The sequence below is a fragment of the Heterocephalus glaber genome, unplaced genomic scaffold, assembly GCF_053883595.1.
Source record: "Heterocephalus glaber isolate CG9 unplaced genomic scaffold, H.glaber_assembly_v1.0 deba00001550, whole genome shotgun sequence".
Taxonomy (NCBI): domain Eukaryota; kingdom Metazoa; phylum Chordata; class Mammalia; order Rodentia; family Bathyergidae; genus Heterocephalus; species Heterocephalus glaber.
In genome coordinates this window covers 8,737,204-8,755,414 of record NW_028258343.1, presented here as the reverse complement: position 1 = coordinate 8,755,414, position 18,211 = coordinate 8,737,204, and the positions used below count along the sequence as shown (strand labels likewise).

Sequence of the window (18,211 nt, the reverse complement as noted above, 5' to 3'; positions counted from 1 at the left end):
AATAATCAAAAAACAAAACCATAAAATGCATTCTGCATGTAACAGCCAATTATTGAATGGGTTTTAAATGGAATTTACAAAATGTACATTTTCACTTCCTATTAAGCTTACGTTCATTGCCCTAAGAGGTCATTTCTTCCGTTCTCGTCTGTGTTTGTTACAACTCCTCCACTCCCCTTAACAAAAGCAACAACAACAACAACAACCACAAATCTCAAGCAAAAAGCCCTTAAACTGTACAACTAGTGTCCAAAGAAAACATTTAGTTTGAAAATGAGTTGAAAAATGTAGCCTTGGAAGAACCACTGCTTACATGGGATTGTTCAACAAATTCCTGCTGTGTGAGGTTTGGCATATACTTCTAAAAATATAAGCATCTGGGGAACCGAGACAAAGCCCAGGTCTTGGACCAAATGAAGCACGCAGTGTGAATCTGTTAGTGATTATATCCATCATGCAATATGAGCCCAAATTTAGCAGTGCAAAAATCCAATACAATATGAAAGCCCAGCAGGCATGGTCCTTACCATAATATATAGCCCACAGAGAAGGTGCATATGGCGGTGAGTCCGCTGCTCCTGCTGGGATACTGATGGTGTGATGTCCTCATCTCGATTAAAATAAAGGGCAAAACCGTGGTGTGCTGAAAAAGAACAGAGACCAGGTGACACAGTTTCTTATCTTGCCTTTTTACAGTTGCTTTTTCTCTGGGAAGAGAATGAACAGTATCAATTCCCAGCAAAGAGTCACAACCCAAATCAGTCTATGGCTCACCAAAGAAAGAATGGATACCAAAACACATATTGCAGCTGTATTGGTAATCTTCTTCTGCATCTTCCATTCTGAAATTTTATTTTATGTGATGTCCATAATATGGGATTTCAAAAACAGAGGAAGATGAATAGCAAAAAATTGAAACAAAAGGAACAAAAATAACCACAGCTCACATTTTGCTATACATACTCTTTTTCCTTCTTTGTTCACATTGATACATAATTAAGATCATACTGTGTGTGCAATGTTGTTTTAGGTTTTTATCACAACTTTGTAAAATGAGAATTTTTGATATGCCATTTTAGAAATTCTAGAACATCAGCCCTGCCCATAGCTGCCTAAAACTCTATTATATAGTATACTAACATTTATTTAGTAAAATTCTGTTCTTGGGATTAAATAGTAAAAAATTTTAATTTTTTATTTATAAGAAATGTCATAACAAGCACTGTTTACAGAACTCTTTGTCTGAATGTTAAATTATTTCCATACAAAGGCTCTGAAGAGTTTAACGCTATCAACACATACTGCCAAATTATGAGCGTACATGCATCAAGCTGGCAAATGACGGTAAATTCACTTCCAGAAAGTTTGCGCCAGTTTGCATGAGGAGTACATGGATTTAGATATGATGTCTGAAGGTAGATACACGAGAAACTGGGTGAAACATTTCCTTTGTTTTTCTGATCCAGTGGCTACTATACATACTAAGACAGTGGACTGGAACAGAGATTCAGTGCATCCGACTCAGAAGGTAAGAAGAAAGGAAAGTCATGCTCTTAAATTCCTTAAAGACACAAGTATCCTTGTTGTTGAAATTTGGTGGGTGGACATAAAAGTCCAAGAGCTTCTTAGATCAAACTGGGGCAAAATATATATTTACCATCCAACTCTAGAGATATTCTCAGGAGTACATAGATGCCAGAGCTAAAAATGGACTCATCAGCAGGTCTGAATTCCACTTAGTACCTCCTGAACAGCCATGAAAGAACCTTCATCTTGCTCTTGCTGTATTGATTCCATATTCAGGAGAAAGGCAGGAAGTTGAATGCTGTGATTTTCAAATTCTAATAAGCACTTTAGCAAAATGGAATCAGGTGGCAGGTAAGTGCTGATAGGTAAAAGACATGCAGAGGCTATCCAGAACATCTTTCAAACAACTTACTGTTTATATTCATAGAGAAAAGGATGGGCCGGGGATTTAGCTCAGTGGTTTCACCGCCTGCTGAGCAAGCGCAAGGAATGGAGTTCGATCCCCGGTACCAAAAAAAAAAGTGAAAAGGAAAGATGTGGTTTTGTACGAAATATTAAGATGGTGGACATTCTTCGCTTCAACATTCTCCTCTAGGTAACTGTGCTGAATGTCAATTCATTAGTAATTAGAGTGTGGCATTCCAAGAATGTCAGGTGAGTGATTCCACAGTTGGGTAGCTTTATATTTCTTCATCTTTTATCTTCTTTATTATTATTATTGTTTTAAAACAATATAATTAGCTCTGTAGGGAGCCATGCCAAATGCACATGTGTGCAATACAGAGAGAAAAATGCATTTTAAAGATTGATACTATTGGTTTTTCATTGTAATTTAGTTACCTCAGATGGCACTGGCTTGAAATTTCACCAACTGTTTGAGATGCCAATAACAGTTTTACAATGTAAAATTGAAATATCAGCAATCAGGCCAGGTCTTATCAAATCTCACACAGAAAAGTATACCTGCAAATCAAACCTTTACATTGAAGACAATGCAAACTCTGATGGCCTGTGTGGGTACAGTAAATGGTAGTAAGAAATTTCTAAACTCTATCTCTTCGTTCATTGATCCAAAGCGAGGAGAAAATAAGCCATTTTTCTGTAAATTTATATCAGCTCAAATAACCAGTCTGAGTATGCTTAATTGCAAAGCCATTATTGTTTCATCTAGGCTACCTGCTATTATCAGATGTCATATCTGAAATGTACTTTGATAAAGCCAGACAGAAAATCTGTTTAAAAAAAGGAAGATCTTTCTAGATCATCAACAGTAAAAATAGACAACTTGCCTCATCGGTGACATAACCACTGACAAGAAATCTATTTGTGGGGAACTGCGCATGTGCAAGTTTGGCCACTGGAAAATCTCAAGGGAAGACAGTTTTTGTGTAGCAAAGTAACAGCTGATGATTCAGAATTTGTATGCATAGAAGAATGAAAACACAGAGAAGGAAAATATATCTCCCCTTCTAACATTTACAATGCAAATTATGTTTACTTATAAATAGTACATATGAATAAAAGTAAGTATAGTGCCAAATAGTTGTTGAAAATAATAAATGTTGTCCTACACAAAATTACAGTTCTATGGATTAAAAAACAATGCAAATTTCTATATGATCCTGCTGGAGTAACCTTTAGCAGCTTAGCTATAACTTAAAATCGGCAGCACCAAGGGGGATAATTATTTTAGAACTATAGGTATGAGAAATCCAGTTTCAATCCACTTCCAGGTGAGACTGCTTCAGTGACTTAACAGAGGAGAAGCCAGATGTAGTGGCACATGCGTGTAATACAGCACTCTGGGACAATGAGGCGGGAGGACTGCAAGTCTGAGCCCAGTCTGGCCAATTTAGTGACTTATTAAGATCCTATCACTAAATTAAAAAAAAAAAAAGACTGGAGACTGGAGATAGAGCTCAGTGTAAATGCCCTAGGTTCAATCCGCAATACTGTGAAACAATAACAACTACTACCACAACAAAAACCTAGGAAAAGCAAAGAAACAAAAACAACAAAATAAAACAGAGGAGAAACAGGCAATTCCATTTAATGCCACCAGCCGCACAAGAAAAATAATCTTATGTTTTGTTCACTGTTGTACCTATAGCACTCAGAAAAGACTGAAGCAGAGCAGTTACCTCAGAAATATCTGTTGGGATTATTTAATCTTCCAAATAGCATCTGAAACGAGTATAAGTAACTCCATTCTGCAAATGAGACAGTTATTGTACCTAAGATCACAGAACTACCACATCTAGAGGGAGGATTCAAGACCAGCTCTGTTTTGAATCTGCTTCCAAACTCAGACCCTTTTTTCTGCATTTGAATCATATTTTAGAAAGACAGCAGAGTTGAATAATCTTGAATCACTAATACTTCGGTAGTACATGACTGAAGATCACATACATTGTCTCCCAACAGACCACAACTATTTTTCAGTTGGGCCTCAAAATAAACAAGTCTTCACAGTAAAAAACAAAATTTACTGTTATTTCCTGTTGCATATTGCAATCTAAATAAGAATAAGCAGTAAAATCAGCAGGCATATCATTGGAACCTTCTAGTGGTACAATGACAGTTACAGAGATGGAAGCAGACTCAGGAATGATTCACTGTATTCCTTCAAATGTAATGACTATTTAAAATTTATAGTATTCTCTGGTAGATGGAGACCTACTTTGGCTAAACAAGAAAGAAAAAGCCTGGTCATCACCAAGAGCTCCTAAGCATTGTACGGATTGTTCTTTACAGTATGTAGTTGCTATGTTTGGATGTGTTCAGTTTACTTCATCCTAAAAAGTCAAACTCAGTAAGTCAGCTGCTGAGGAACTGCTCTATTGATGACTATATTCGTTTGGTTTTCCTTACTATAATGAAATCCTGAGGCAGGCTAAGTTTACAAAGGAAAAATGTGCTGGAGATTCAAGGGTATGGTGTCAGGATCAGCTTGGCTCTGGTGGGGAGCGGATGGCACACAGCATCACAAGCTAGAGAGTAAGTGGGAGAAAAAGATCACCCCAGAGAGGGTGGGGTCCCACATGTCCTTCCAAGGACATGCCCCCAGTGACCTCTCATTGGTCTCCATCTCCTAAGGCCCATTACTTCTCACCTTCAGAGTTGAAGAGTAGATTCATCCTTGAACCAAGCAGTCACAGAAGAGTACACGTTAGTGGAGGAATCTTAGATATTCACCAGATATATTTGCATGACAAACGCTCTGATTCTGATGCCTGCTCTTTATGTGTTGAACAGGGATGTTGGTAAATATGAAAGGGGCATTAAGACTTACTAACATGAGACCAGCTGTCCTAAATGGAATCAGAAGAACTGAGGATAATTTAGAAGGAATTACCTTTTCAATGTGTGATTCAATATTACTTAAGGCCAGGTCTCTGTACCACATAAATTATCTTGCAAACCACCAGAGCAACTTCTAGAGTTTGGATCTTGAATGTTCCCCAAGGCCCATGTGTGGATGTCCTGGTCCCCAACGTGGTGCTAGCAGGAGAAAAGTGAAGAGGCAGACAAGGTGGAAGTTTAGGTACTGAATGGAGGAATGCAGAGGGTGTTTAATAGTATTAAAGAAACAGGCTCTCGTTACATAGGAAGAGTCTGGACTGGCTACTGAGGAAAATTTTTCGACTACCTGTGATGGCAATCAGTGGCCTGTAAACAAAAGGGAAATTTTAGAATAGCAGTTGATATTGATTAATACAAGAATAAAAACTATGCTGTGTGATGATATACATCCAGGGAAAAGGAACAGATAAATTAGGGAGCCTCTCAAGATTATTTTAGATCTCTAGAATTGATAGTTGCAATCAGAGTGCACAATACAAAAGTAATAGGATTTGAAGTCTGTATTCAACAGCCATTTCTCTGATCTTTCTCCTTCCCGATAGGGGCTTTCATGGCAAAATTTTATTTTAACTGTTTCCATGGTTACTGGAAATGCTGGGTTTACTTTTGAAACCATATTTTAAGTAGCTACAGGAGCTATAGATCTGAATCTAATGTTGCATTAGTCTTTCAGTTGTCCTCTACCTCCCATATTTTCTACTGTGATAATGTAATTTAAGGGCTTCCATAATGAACAGTTCACTTTATTCCCTGGGTTTTCTATATATAAACAGTTTTCAAGATATGATTTGGTTAAAAATAATTTGTTACAAATGGGAAAGGGACCAAGAGATGCAGGGAGGGGAAAAGAAAAGAGAACATAAAAAGAATTGAGATGTGCTGTGTATTTGTACCAACTCCTCATGATGAATGTGTAACGATTATGTACTACAAACATGTACTGATTAAAATAAATTTTAGAAAATTAAAAACAAACTTTTTAATAGTATAGTGCTCCTGTCCCATATGAATACCAAGTAAACTTATTTCTTCCTTGGAAGCAAAGCCAGGTTTTGAACGTGCAGCGTGGCAGCTGAGATGGGCTGCAGAGCTGGCGAGGTCATGTCCACTGTGGTGCGTATGCAGGACACAGACAGGGCCTGGGAGCATTGTCACAGTAGAGGGTCTCCCATCTCCAGGGGATCGTGCCCCTGCCCTCATGATTTCCAGGGCATCTACATTTTACTGTGTCCCTACAACAATTTAGGATCATAAGTAAAAGGACGGATGTGTAGATCTGTGTGTGTGTGCATGTGCGTGTGCACGTGTGCGCGTGTGTGTGTGTGTGCGTGTGTGTATGGTTTATATCTGGATCCCCCCCAAAGCCTCATGCACTCATAGGTAGGGCTTTGGGGAAGTGACTGGATCATGGAGGTGTGATACTCAACAATGGACTAGTCCACTGATAAGTTTATAGCTAAATGTGATTTGGGAGGTTGGGCCTGGTTGGAGAAGGTTGTCCCTGGGTGTATGATGCAGAAGGGTCTATCCCCCTCTCTCCTCCCTTGATCTCTCTCTACTTCACCGCCATGCATGTCAGGCCATAAGCAATCTTCCTCTACTGCCCTGCCTTTCAGTCAGCTGACTATGGATTGAAACCTCTACAAACTGTGAGCCAAAATAAACCTTTCCTCCTCTAAGTTGGGGGTGTTGGGTATTGTGTCTCAGCAATGGGAATGTAATTAAGACAGTATGAGTGCATTCTTTGTGGGCACCCAGACTGTAGACTGGGTTAGAGCTGTGGCTGGACTCGCCTGGGTGGATGGAGTGAGAGAACGTCCCTAAAAGGTCCAACAATTTAGCTGTCTGCCACAAATAGAAATAATATGAAAACTGCTACAGGATACAAAAGTTGTATACTCCAGGTTGTACCTTGAATATTTTGGTTTTTTCTTTACTGTTCTCAGTTATCTATAGAATAAAATGGGATTAAAAATGAGATATTTGGAAATAAGCCAGAGGAGAATTTCTAGTTTTGAAAATAAAAAGTGTTAACCGAATCTGATTTACAGTGATGGAAAAGGTGACATCAGAAAAATGGGAAAATCACAGAACACTGGCTGATCCCAATGCTGGCAGGACTTCGAGGCTGCCCAAATGAATCCAACGCTGATGACTCTAGGAAAACAGCACTGGGTGGGGCATGTTCGGAGCTGGGGTGGATCTTCTCTTGGGGCAACTATGAACTCAGTCAGTCAGTGAGGCATTTTTACTCTTCTAGGGAGATAGAAATGACATCCCAGGCAGCTTAGAAACAAAACCGATACAGGTCCAGTTGCAACCTTCAATTTTTATCTCGGAAAGTCTGATGAAACTGAAACTGCTGTTAATTCTACTGTTTGGTCAGCTCATAATCTGTCACCCTCTCGACTCCCTCCTTAGTAGAGACAGTGTTTTAAGTCAAGGGAAATGGGCAACCTTCACTATTGCTATCGTTCCCCTTTCTCTTGAAGCAAATACGACTTCCTCTTGCCATGGGTCTCCCTCTCCTAGGGCTCAGGCGCTGGCTTTAGTTTGGTGTTGCCTGTATATATGATGCAGAGCCTCTCCAGAAGCTGCCAGAGCCTTTTTGACAGTGCCTTTTCTGCTGTGATGTTGGGCATCTGTTACTGCTGACTGTCCAATCAGCCGAGTGGCTTTTACACAGGAGCAACCTCATGTTCACAATGAGGCTAGAAACTGTGACCCAGGGTCAAAAATGTAGGCTCAGAAGGAACCAACATTGACGGGCATCAGTAGGTTCCAGGTACCGCTATCTTCATTATAGCCTAGGTACTAAATTAGGGAATCATTCCATTCTAACATTAGAGCAGCAACTCTTAGGATATAGTTAAATAATTAGGCCAAATAAATGGAATAATGTCATGCATCATGACACACACATGCAAAGACAGACATATCTTTGCAATAAGAGCAAACTATGTATCATAGCAACATTTACATAGGACAGTGACACGGTTTATTGGGCTGTTACTCTTACATTTAAAAATCATTTTTAGTATGACTTCAGGGACTAAATAACTCTTGGTGATTATTCCGAATGACAGCATCCATGAGGTGCCAAGGGGCCATAGCATTTCTGGGAGGCTCCACTGTGGTGTGTATTTTCTCTTTATTTTTCAGCCCAAGCAGCCTGTGGGCCGCCAATTAAGGAATTCCTTTTGAGAATGGATGCCAGAGATGGTCCACAGTGCACCCTAAATATAGGGTGATTTTAAGTGACCCAGCATTCATTTCTTCCAAGAACATTTCACCATTAGCCTTTGCAATTCTCTCAGAATATCACCTCTGGTTTCTGCCCTTAGGCAAATGAAGCCGGTATGATGCACCACGAGCAATGCGAGATGCTGCAAGGGCTCCAGAGCTCTGTTCTGCTTGGCAGGTCAAGGAAAGATTTCAGAGGGCAGGGGCTACCTGACCTGGGCTTTTACGTGTGACCTGGGGTTGGCAAGCAGGAGCAAGGCTGAAAGAATGAGTTCTTTCACAAGGCCAAGAAGGAGAGAAAGCTCAAAGGCACGGCAGGGTCCCCCAAGGGGATGTCACTGTTGAAGGACATGAAAGAGGAGGAAGAGTGAAGCTCCCATGGGTGAGGCAGCAACAAACCAGGGAGGAATCCTGTATGCATTTTGTCAAACTCCGCTTCCTCCACAGCTCACAGTGCCGCCATGGAGTTTAAGAAAGACGGAAGGCAGAGAAAAAAATCTGCATATTAGTAGGAAAGATTCAGCTGGGGGCAGACAGGACAGAGCAGTGAGAAGAGGGACTTAAGTGCCATGCCTTCCTCTCTAGCCTCACTTCTGCCCTGCTGATCTGTCACCGAGGAAAGGACTTGATTCTCCCATGACTTTGTTCTAGGCTGCTTCCTCAGGCTTCTCCCTTACGATTTCCCTCTTTCTATTCTTCATTTCTCCTTTACTTAATAAGCACCATGATATTGAAAACAACATAAGGAAAAGAGAAAAAAAAGCTAGTTTGTAAATTTGGGAAATATCTATTTGACAGGCATCCACAGCAATAGGACTTTTTTCATTCCCCTGTGTTTACGAAGTTTCCCTCATTATTATTTGATGCACATAAATATGGAACACATAGTAATAAGAGCAGCTTCCATTCAGTAAGGTAAAATATGCTGAATTTATACTAGACATGTTCCACTATTATCATATTTAGTTCTCATGACAATTCTTATGCAGTAGTTATTTTCACCTTCATTTTATGCACAAGGAAGCAGAGGGATGGGATTTGTCAGTGGTGGAGAACTCATAAATGGTGCAGCCAGCATCTGACTTCAGATCTACCTGACTGTAAAACCTGTGCTTTCAATGAGACAGGGTGCTTCTCATTTGTTCATTAGTTTACTCAAATTCAGTAATTCAATAAATACTGTACTTACTGGAGCCTTGCTAGGGGGCTAGTCACAATTCCAGGTACTTTAAAATAGATCCCAAAACACAGCACAACAGGACCCTTGCCCACAGTGGCCTGCTGCTGTTTGGAGTGCATTTCATTTAGCCTAATACAAATTTGAAGTCTCTTACCTTTGAGAAAACCTAATACATTAGAGTTGCCTGTAAAAGACCCTACAGTAAAAATGGCTTGCACAACACGTGCAAATAATGACTGAACTTTTTATTTTTGAGATTGCATTATTGTATCATGGGAACTGTACTAAGCACTTTATTTGGATTAAAACTCATTTAATTCTCACAATAACGCTTTGAAGTACAACGTATTAATGTCATCATTAGTTCCATTTTATAAGAAATAAGGCACAGAGAAGTTAAGGAAATTGTTCAGGTATATCCAACTGGAAGGAGGTGGTTTTGTGCTCAGTCTTAGGTAGTTCCACTTCTGAGCCCTTTCAGTGGCCAGGAGGACACGGAGAAGTCAAGAGGGTAGGGGAACAGTGAGTAGGAGATCAGATCCGGGGAGGGGGCTTTATCTCAGGGCGGTGCCAGGCAGAAGGCATTTGGAAACTTCTCGCAGCCACCCACTCTTGAAGTTGTTAAGATTTCAGGGGCTGAGGCTTGGATTACCCCTACATTCAAATATCACAGCAATCTTCATGCTCCTCTCAAGGCCAAATCCCATGGGTCCTGAGGGCCTCATAAATGGAGGGGAAGGAGTGAGAGTAATTCCAAGTCAATGTCAGAGGCAAGCATTCTTTTTCTGAGATTTGTGAGCCCTTTCTTGGCTTTTCAATGGACTATTCTGCTTAAGAGTTTTGTGTTTGTGTTTTTGTTTTTGTTTGTGTTTTTGCTTAAAGGTATCATGAAAGCATTTTGAAAGGTGAGGAAAAGAGGGAGGGAAGAAAGAGCAATGAGAGGCATAGGAGAGGTGGAAGGCATGGGAAAGGGGACCTGAGTCAAGTGTTTCTGTATCAGCAAAATTTAAAGCACTGGAATATTTTCTCTAGGGATACAAGGAAAGACGTTTAGGGGGAAAATCACAAATACTGAAGCTCATTGTTAAGAGCACTCTGATATTAAAAAAACCTTAATCAGTGAGAGAGTAGGATGTTTCTGCTATTTATCTGTCACTCAGAAATCCTGTTCTTAGTTGAAGTGACTGATCCAGCCCTATCAGCATTCACCACTGTTAGGGCAGGGCTTCAAAAACACAACTAGGGCATTTGATTCCCTTTTCCAAAACTTCCCACTTCCTTCAAGTGATGTCCAAGTCTCTTAGCATTGCCTTCAAAGGCCTTTTCTGTGGGACTCAACATACTTTTCCAGACTGATATCATATCACCCTAGACTAGCAACTGTACTGTTTTATTAAAAGACCTCAATTTGTTATACTTCTGCTCATGTTCGACAGTCTGATTGGAATCTCCTGCTATGTGGAATTTTTCTCTTTGTTATATATGTAGAGCACAGTCATTTTCTGCCCATCAAAAACTAATTGCTCACAGGACAAACCCAAAGCTCATATAAGGGAGGAAATTATAAACATCAGAGCAGAAATCAATGCAATGGAGACTAAGAGAACAATACAAAAAAATCAATGAAGCCGAGAGTTGGTTCTTCAAAAGAATAAACAAAATTGACAAACCCTTAGCCGACCTTCTCAGAAAAAGGAAAGAAAAGGCCCAAATTCATGCAGTTAGGAATGAAAAGAATGAAATTACAATGGACTCAGCAGAAATTCAGAGGATCATCAATACCTACTTCACGAACTTCTATGCCAATAAGATGGACAACATAGAAGAATTGGACAGATTCCTAGATATGTATGAATTACCAAAGTTGAATGAAGAAAAAATTCTAAACAGTCCAATATCAATCAATTAATTGAAAATGTAATTAAAAACTTACCAACTAAGAAAAGCCCGGGCCCTGATGGCTTCACTGCTGAATTCTGCAAGACATTAAGAGAAGAGCTACTGCCACTACTGTTTAAACTCTTCAATGAAATTGAAAGGGAAGCAATACTCCCAAATTCATTCCTGGAAACAAGCATCACCTTGATCCCTAAAGCAGAGAAAGACCCAACCGAAAAAGAGAACTCTAGGCCAATCTCACTAACAGATGCAAAAATCCTTAATAAGATTCCAGAAAATAGAATGCAGAAGATCATCAAGAAGATCATACACCCTGACCAAGTGGGATTCATCCCAGGGATGCAGGGATGGTTGAACATACACAAATCAACCAATGCAATACACTATATCAATAGAGCCAAAGACATAAACCATATGATCATCTCAATAGATGCAGAAAAAGCATTTGGCAAAATCCAACATGCATTTATGATAAAAACCCTACAAAAAATTGGAATAGATGGTCTCTACCTCAATCTGATAAAAGCCATCTATGAAAGACCAACAGCCAATGTCATATTAAATGGTCAAAAACTGAAATCCTTACACTAAAATCAGGAATAAGACAAGGATTTCCACTATCACCACTCCTGTTCAACACAGTTTTGGAAACATTAGCCATGGCATTAGACAGGAGAAAGAAATAAAAGGAATAAAGATAGGAAATGAGGAAGTCAAATTGTCATTATTTGCAGATGACATGATACTCTATATAGAAGACCCCAAGAACTCCACCAAAAGTCTTCCAGACTTAATAACCAAATTCAGTAGTGTAGCTGGATAAAAGGTCAACACACAAAAATCAATAGCTTTCCTCTACACCAATGACAGACTCACTGAGAGAGAAATAGGGCAAATAATTCCTTTCACAATAGCATCCAAGAAACTGAAATACCTAGGAATCAACCTAACAAAAGAAATTGAAGACCTCTTCTCTGAAAACTATGGCACTCTGAAAAGAGAGATTGAAGATGACATCAGAAAATGGAAAGTCATCCCTTGCTCCTGGGTAGGAAGAATAAACAAAGTGAAAATGGCCATACTTCTAAAACTGCTATATAGAGTCAATGCAATCCCAATTGAAATCCCAGCAACATACTTCATGGACCTTGAGAAAACAATCCAAAAATTCATTTGGAACAAGAAGAGACCTAGAACAGCAGAAGCAATCCTAGGCAAAAGAGACATGGCAGGAGGTATCACAATCCCCAACTTGAAACTATACTACAAAGCTACTGTGATAAAAACAGCATGGTACTGGCAAAGAAATAGACCTGAGGACCAGTGCAACAGATTAGAAGATGCAGAAACAACTCCAGAGACACTCAGCCACCTCATCTTTGACGAAGGAGCCAAACAGCCTCACTGGAGGAAATATAGCCTCTTTAATAAATGGTGCTGGAAAAATTGGGTTTCAACTTGCCAAAGATTAAAACTAGACCTATACCTCTCACCATGCACTAAACTAAAATTGAAGTGGATTAAAGATCTAAATATCAAAACAGAAACGTTGAACCAGCTGGAACAGAGGTTAGGTAGAACTCTTGAAGACATTGGTGTAGGAAAAGATTTTATGAACAAAACCTCAGTTGCCCGTGAACTAGCACAAACAATCAACAAGTGGAATCTCTTCTTACTAAAAAGCTTCTACACAGCAAGAGAAACCACCAGCAGTGTGAAGAGACAACCCACAATGTGGGAAAAAATGTTCACCTGCTGTCCCTCAGACAAAGGTCCACTATCTCAAATCTATAAAGAACTTAAAAAAAATCAGACCACTCAAATTTAAGGACCCAATCCAAACATGGGCATCTGAAATGAACAGACATTTCTCAGATAAAGAAGTAGAAATAGTAAAGAAACATATGAAAAAATGTTCCACATCACTGGTCACTCAAGAGATGCAAATGAAAACAATGTTGAGATTCCACTTCCAGCCAGAAAGAATGGCTGCTATCAAGAAATCAACCAATAACAAATGCTGGAGGGGCTGGGAGGAAAGAAGAACCCTGCTCCACTGCTGGTGGGAGTGTAGACTGGCGCAACCACTGTGGAAATCAGTATGGAGATACCTCAAAGAACTAGGACTGGAAGTCCCATTTGATCCTGCTATTCCTCTGCTGGGTATGTTCCCCCAAAATTAAAAGAATCATACTCCAGTGATATATGTGCACCCATGTTCATAATAGCACAATTTGTAATAGCTAAAACTTGGAAGCAGCCCAATTGCCCATCAACTGGAGACTGGATAAAGAAAATGTGGTTTTTATATAAAATGGAGTACTACTCAGCCATAAAAAATGAGAAATTAGAGACATTTATAGCTAAATGGATGCACATTGAGGTGATTCTCTTAAGTGAAATAAATAAGACACACATGTATAAATACTGAATAGTTTCTCTGGTGTGAGAAACTGAAAGTGTAGATAAGGACTAAAAGGTATAATAGATAATATGAAATAGGAAGAAAAGGGGCAAAGGGGAAGGGGAAGTTGGAGGGGTGGGGGAAAAGAAAGAAGGGAATGGAATTAATATGAGAAAATGAAAAAATGGAAACAAAGTCTTTGTAAATAGGGAGGGATGGAGGGGTTGAAGGGAGGGCAGAGGAAGGGGGAAAAATAAGAACCAAGAGAGATTATGCAAAGGTGCAAATTTCCCATGATGAATGTCATTATATTGTATACCTAAAATGTACCAATAAAGTTAATTAAAAAAACCTTCAGGCTCACATTTCTCTGCAGCATCACAGGTAGGAGCAGCCACAGAGGGCTCTTGTTCTGACCACTGAGCCAATTGTTTGTTAGGAGAAGTTGTGTGGGGACCTGGAGAGCAATGTATTTAAAAGCTTCTGTGAGTTCACTCTCTCCTCCCTCCTGCAGTGACCTGGGAAACATGAAGTGAGGTGTGGGAGCCACAGGAAGGAAGTGGTCTGGAAGTCTGAGTCCCCACCTTGAAGAACATGGTACTGAGGGTCAAGTGGACAGCAGCAGACTTTGTGGGACAGAGAAATAAACTCTGTGGGGTTTATCCATGGAGAGTTCATGGAACAAGCTAGCATATCCCAATTAATACTACTCTATATTGTCAGTTCTGTCCTAGAAAATATTATACGGCATACCTACATGAGGCCACTCAGTGACTGTATGTCAGTGACTAGAAAATTATGCTACATAATGTTCTAGTGAGCCTGAGACAAGGGACTCTGGTATGTTGGGGACACTTAGAGAGAAGGAACAAAGTAGGGTGACCACAGTATGTTCAACTTCTGTTGCAGAAACGTATTAGTCTGATTTTCCCTTTAAGCAAATCTGATTTTTCCATTAGCTTTTATTAGGGAAAAAATTCTGCAATTTAAGAGGAATAAAACAAGTTCCTGAATGCAAAGGGATCAAAAATGTAATTGTCTATTACAGAAAGGAAGGGAGCTATTTTGCCCCAAATCATATTCATATGGGACGAAGTCACCAAATTAAAAACTGCATATTCACAAAATATGTAGAGGCATTAATTTCTTGAAGTGGAAATAGTAACACATTTCCATCGATTTTTATAATGTCATCATAGTTCTCTTTCAAGGGTAGAAGCAAATTTCAGCAGTTCGAAGTATGCTTTTTCACAGAGTCTTCACATACAATGATTTCAAATGGTTTTAATTTACCCTTGTTTATGATAAAATAAATGTTATTTTGATTGATTGGCAAATGTCTACTAGCAGCAATAAGAGCAATTATGTTTGACATGGAGACATTATAAAATCTATAACCCAAACTTTTAAAGGCTGATTTGAAATGTCAAATTTGACTTATGAGAAGCAGTTATAATCCTGCTTCATGCAAAAAGCACTGCCAAGCATGCGCTGCCATAATTAATCAGGGATATTTCAGAAACAAATCATCTCCAAGAGATTATTGATTTGCTGTCGTGGCAAGTTTTTCTCATGGGCTGCGATGGGGCTCGGGAGCCAGGATGCACTGGCATGCCTTTTCCAGTGACTAAGCCTTGATTTGTCCTCCTGGTTTCCTGCCTTCCTTGCATTGACATCTGCAAACACTCCACCTGACAGCCTCATGCCTGAGTGCGGTGGCTTCCAAGGTGATTAGGATTAGTTCAGAGGAGTTTTGGATCAGTCTCAATATAATCGAAAGCAGAGAGCCATGCGTCTCGAGAGAGTGACATGCACCCTGTACAGGATGCCACACCGATAGAGTATGCACATGTGGAAGTACGTGCACAGAACACACCCATGCAAGCAAACACCTGTGTGCACACATGCCCATGCAGACACACACAGGCACACACCTATGCACAGACACATGCAAATACACACAAACACACTCAAGCACCCACAAGCACACAGACACACATACTTATGTATGCACATACTTATGCACACATATTCAAGCAAACCCATGCAAACATTCACAAGTGCAAACCATACATGTGCAGAATCAAACATCCATGCACACATATGCAAACGCACATGTAAGCACATATCCATGTATATACACATTCAAACACAAACATGCAAACACATGTAAACACACACACACCCATAAACAAGTGCACGCAAACATACTAACATACTTAAGGAGTGAAGAAGATTTCAGTTTAAATCTTCAAGGTCATCTCTACCACCTATTAAAATTAAAGCTTTTAGATAAGCACTATTTTACATACATAAAGTGGCTACTTAGCTCTTTGCGCAATGATTCTTTGATAAAAGAGCCCTTAAAACACAAAGCAGGGAAAAGTTCTCTCAGAAATAATGGAGGAATGTCAAGGGAGAAAGAGCCAGTTTACTTCACAACTCCATTATTTTCTCTCCACTAGTCTGATTTTTGCAAACAGAAAATGACAGGCTTTCACTTTCAACAAAGCAATGACAATGGCTATGAAAGTGTGGATGGGCAGCTCGGTAATGGGTGGCAACGGCATTTAGGATGTGAATAACACCTCTCGTTACCCTGGGCATAGTACATCAAATCCCCACGCCTGTTCCTGCACTTGGTTCAAACTCTATATCCCTGCATTTTCCATTCCCTTCTTATGATACCTTGTTGACTATGTAGTCGACGTTAAGCTCAGGTGAATGGGAACCCTATTAGCCACACAAGGTCTTCTCTCTGTGCAGGCGGGGAGTAAAGTGGGCCAGAAAGTCATTCCCCATGAGCTGCTATGTAAGCTGGAGCCATCTGGACTCCTAGACCCCAGGCTCCTCATCTCTAAGAACCTACAGCACTGTTCAGAAGGGGCTCTGTGCAAGTCTTAGGAATCTGTGTCCCATTCTTGATGATACACTTCTGTATTTGGTGCTTGCATCTGCCCTCCTTCCTTTGTTGTGTAAACTTTCACTTCACATATAACATACATAAAGAAAAGGAGACAAATAATAGCTGTCCAGAAAATCAGTCAGTACAGTATTCACAATGTGAACTTCCTTTCATAACCAGTACATGAGTCATGAAACAGTCTTACAAGTCCCTCTGAAGAGCTCCCTCAGACTCCTTTTTCATAACTAGTCGCCTCAAAGTTAACCACTATCCTGACATCACACCATAAACCAGTTTTGCCTGATCTTAAATTTATAACAATGGAACTGCACAGTACGTATTCTTTTGCATCTTGCTGCTTTTGCTCAACATGACATTCGTGAGACTCACTCATGTGACAGTGTGAAGCTGCAGGTTTTCATTTTCATTGCTGAGCAGCTCACCTCTGTGTGACTATGACCCAAATGATTCACACATTCTGTTAACAACACTGAAGTTCTTTCTGGTTTGGTACCTTTGGGAAGAATGCTGCTACATCTATCCTCATGCATTCTTCTTTGGGTGAACATGTTTGCGGTTTTCTTGGGCATATGCTGGAGAGAGGGATTTCTGGGTCTGAGGACTCGATCCCAGATTTTCAGCTCTGTAGTAATGTTAAAGGGTTTTAGCATTACATTTCAAACCGACATCACCTTTTTATGGTTATTTCTAATTTATTTTTTACGATTTAAAAATTTTAGTTTAGTAGTACACGTGTGTAATACACAATGCTTATATTCCTTGTGGGAAGTTGGTGCATGTATATAGCACATCTGAATCCCTTTTCCTCCCTCCGTTTCTTGATCCCCTCCTCTTTGAGAACAATCATCTAGCTCCCTACTTCCTATTATCTACCTTTTATTTTGCTCTTTATTCTTACTGTAGGGTTCTCATATGTGAGAAGTGATATTTAAGCTTGTGTGTCGGATTTATTTTACTTAACATTATGGTCTCAAGATGCAGCCATTTTCCCATGAATTCCTCAAGTTTATTTATTTTCGTTGTTGTTGTTTTGTTTTTTGAGACAGGTTCTTGCTATGCAGTTCAGGCTGACCTTGAACTCACTATGTAACCCATGCTGGCCTCAAATTCATTGTGATCCTCCTGCCTCAGTCTCCTGGATGCTAGGATTATAGGTGTGTGCCACCATGCCCAGCTATCTTTCTTTGTAGCAGAGTAGTGTGCAAATATTACATTTTCTTTATCCATTCATCTGTTGATGGACATATAGGCCATTTCCATGACGCCGCTACTAGGAACTGTGCTGCTATAAACGTGAGTATGCATGCATGGATCATTACGATTCTTTCCTTCTTTCAGGAAGATACCTAGAAATGTAATGGCTGGGTCAAATGGAATTTCTAGTTTCAGTTTTTTGAGGAATCTCTAAGTTGATTTTCACAGTGGTTGTACTAGTTTATACTTCCATCAACAGTGTAGATGCTGGCCCCCCACCAGCATTGCAGGTCAGGTTTCCAGGACAGCAGACTCTGAGATGGAAATTAGTATGCAGAAGTTTCTCAGGGAGTGTTCTGAAGATCAACACCTTTCAAGGGAGTGATCGACAGAAGAAATGACCTGTGGTGCCACCTTAACATTGGCCTGAGCAACCTCACTGGGAGCTGTGGACCCAATGGCCCTTCCAAGTTGC

General features: G+C 39.9%; 1 protein-coding gene across 4 annotated transcripts in view; it reads right to left on the bottom strand.

Annotated features, from left to right (window-relative positions):
• Aig1 (androgen induced 1) overlaps positions 1 to 18,211 on the bottom strand; it is a 259,469-nt gene that overhangs the window by 41,389 nt on the left and 199,869 nt on the right. For all 4 annotated transcript variants that reach the window (XM_021259321.2, XM_004846046.3, XM_021259322.2 and 1 more), the window contains one exon: positions 528 to 643. In XM_021259321.2, coding sequence (XP_021114980.1) covers positions 528 to 643 — 116 coding nt within the window. The remainder of the gene's footprint in view (positions 1 to 527; positions 644 to 18,211) is intronic.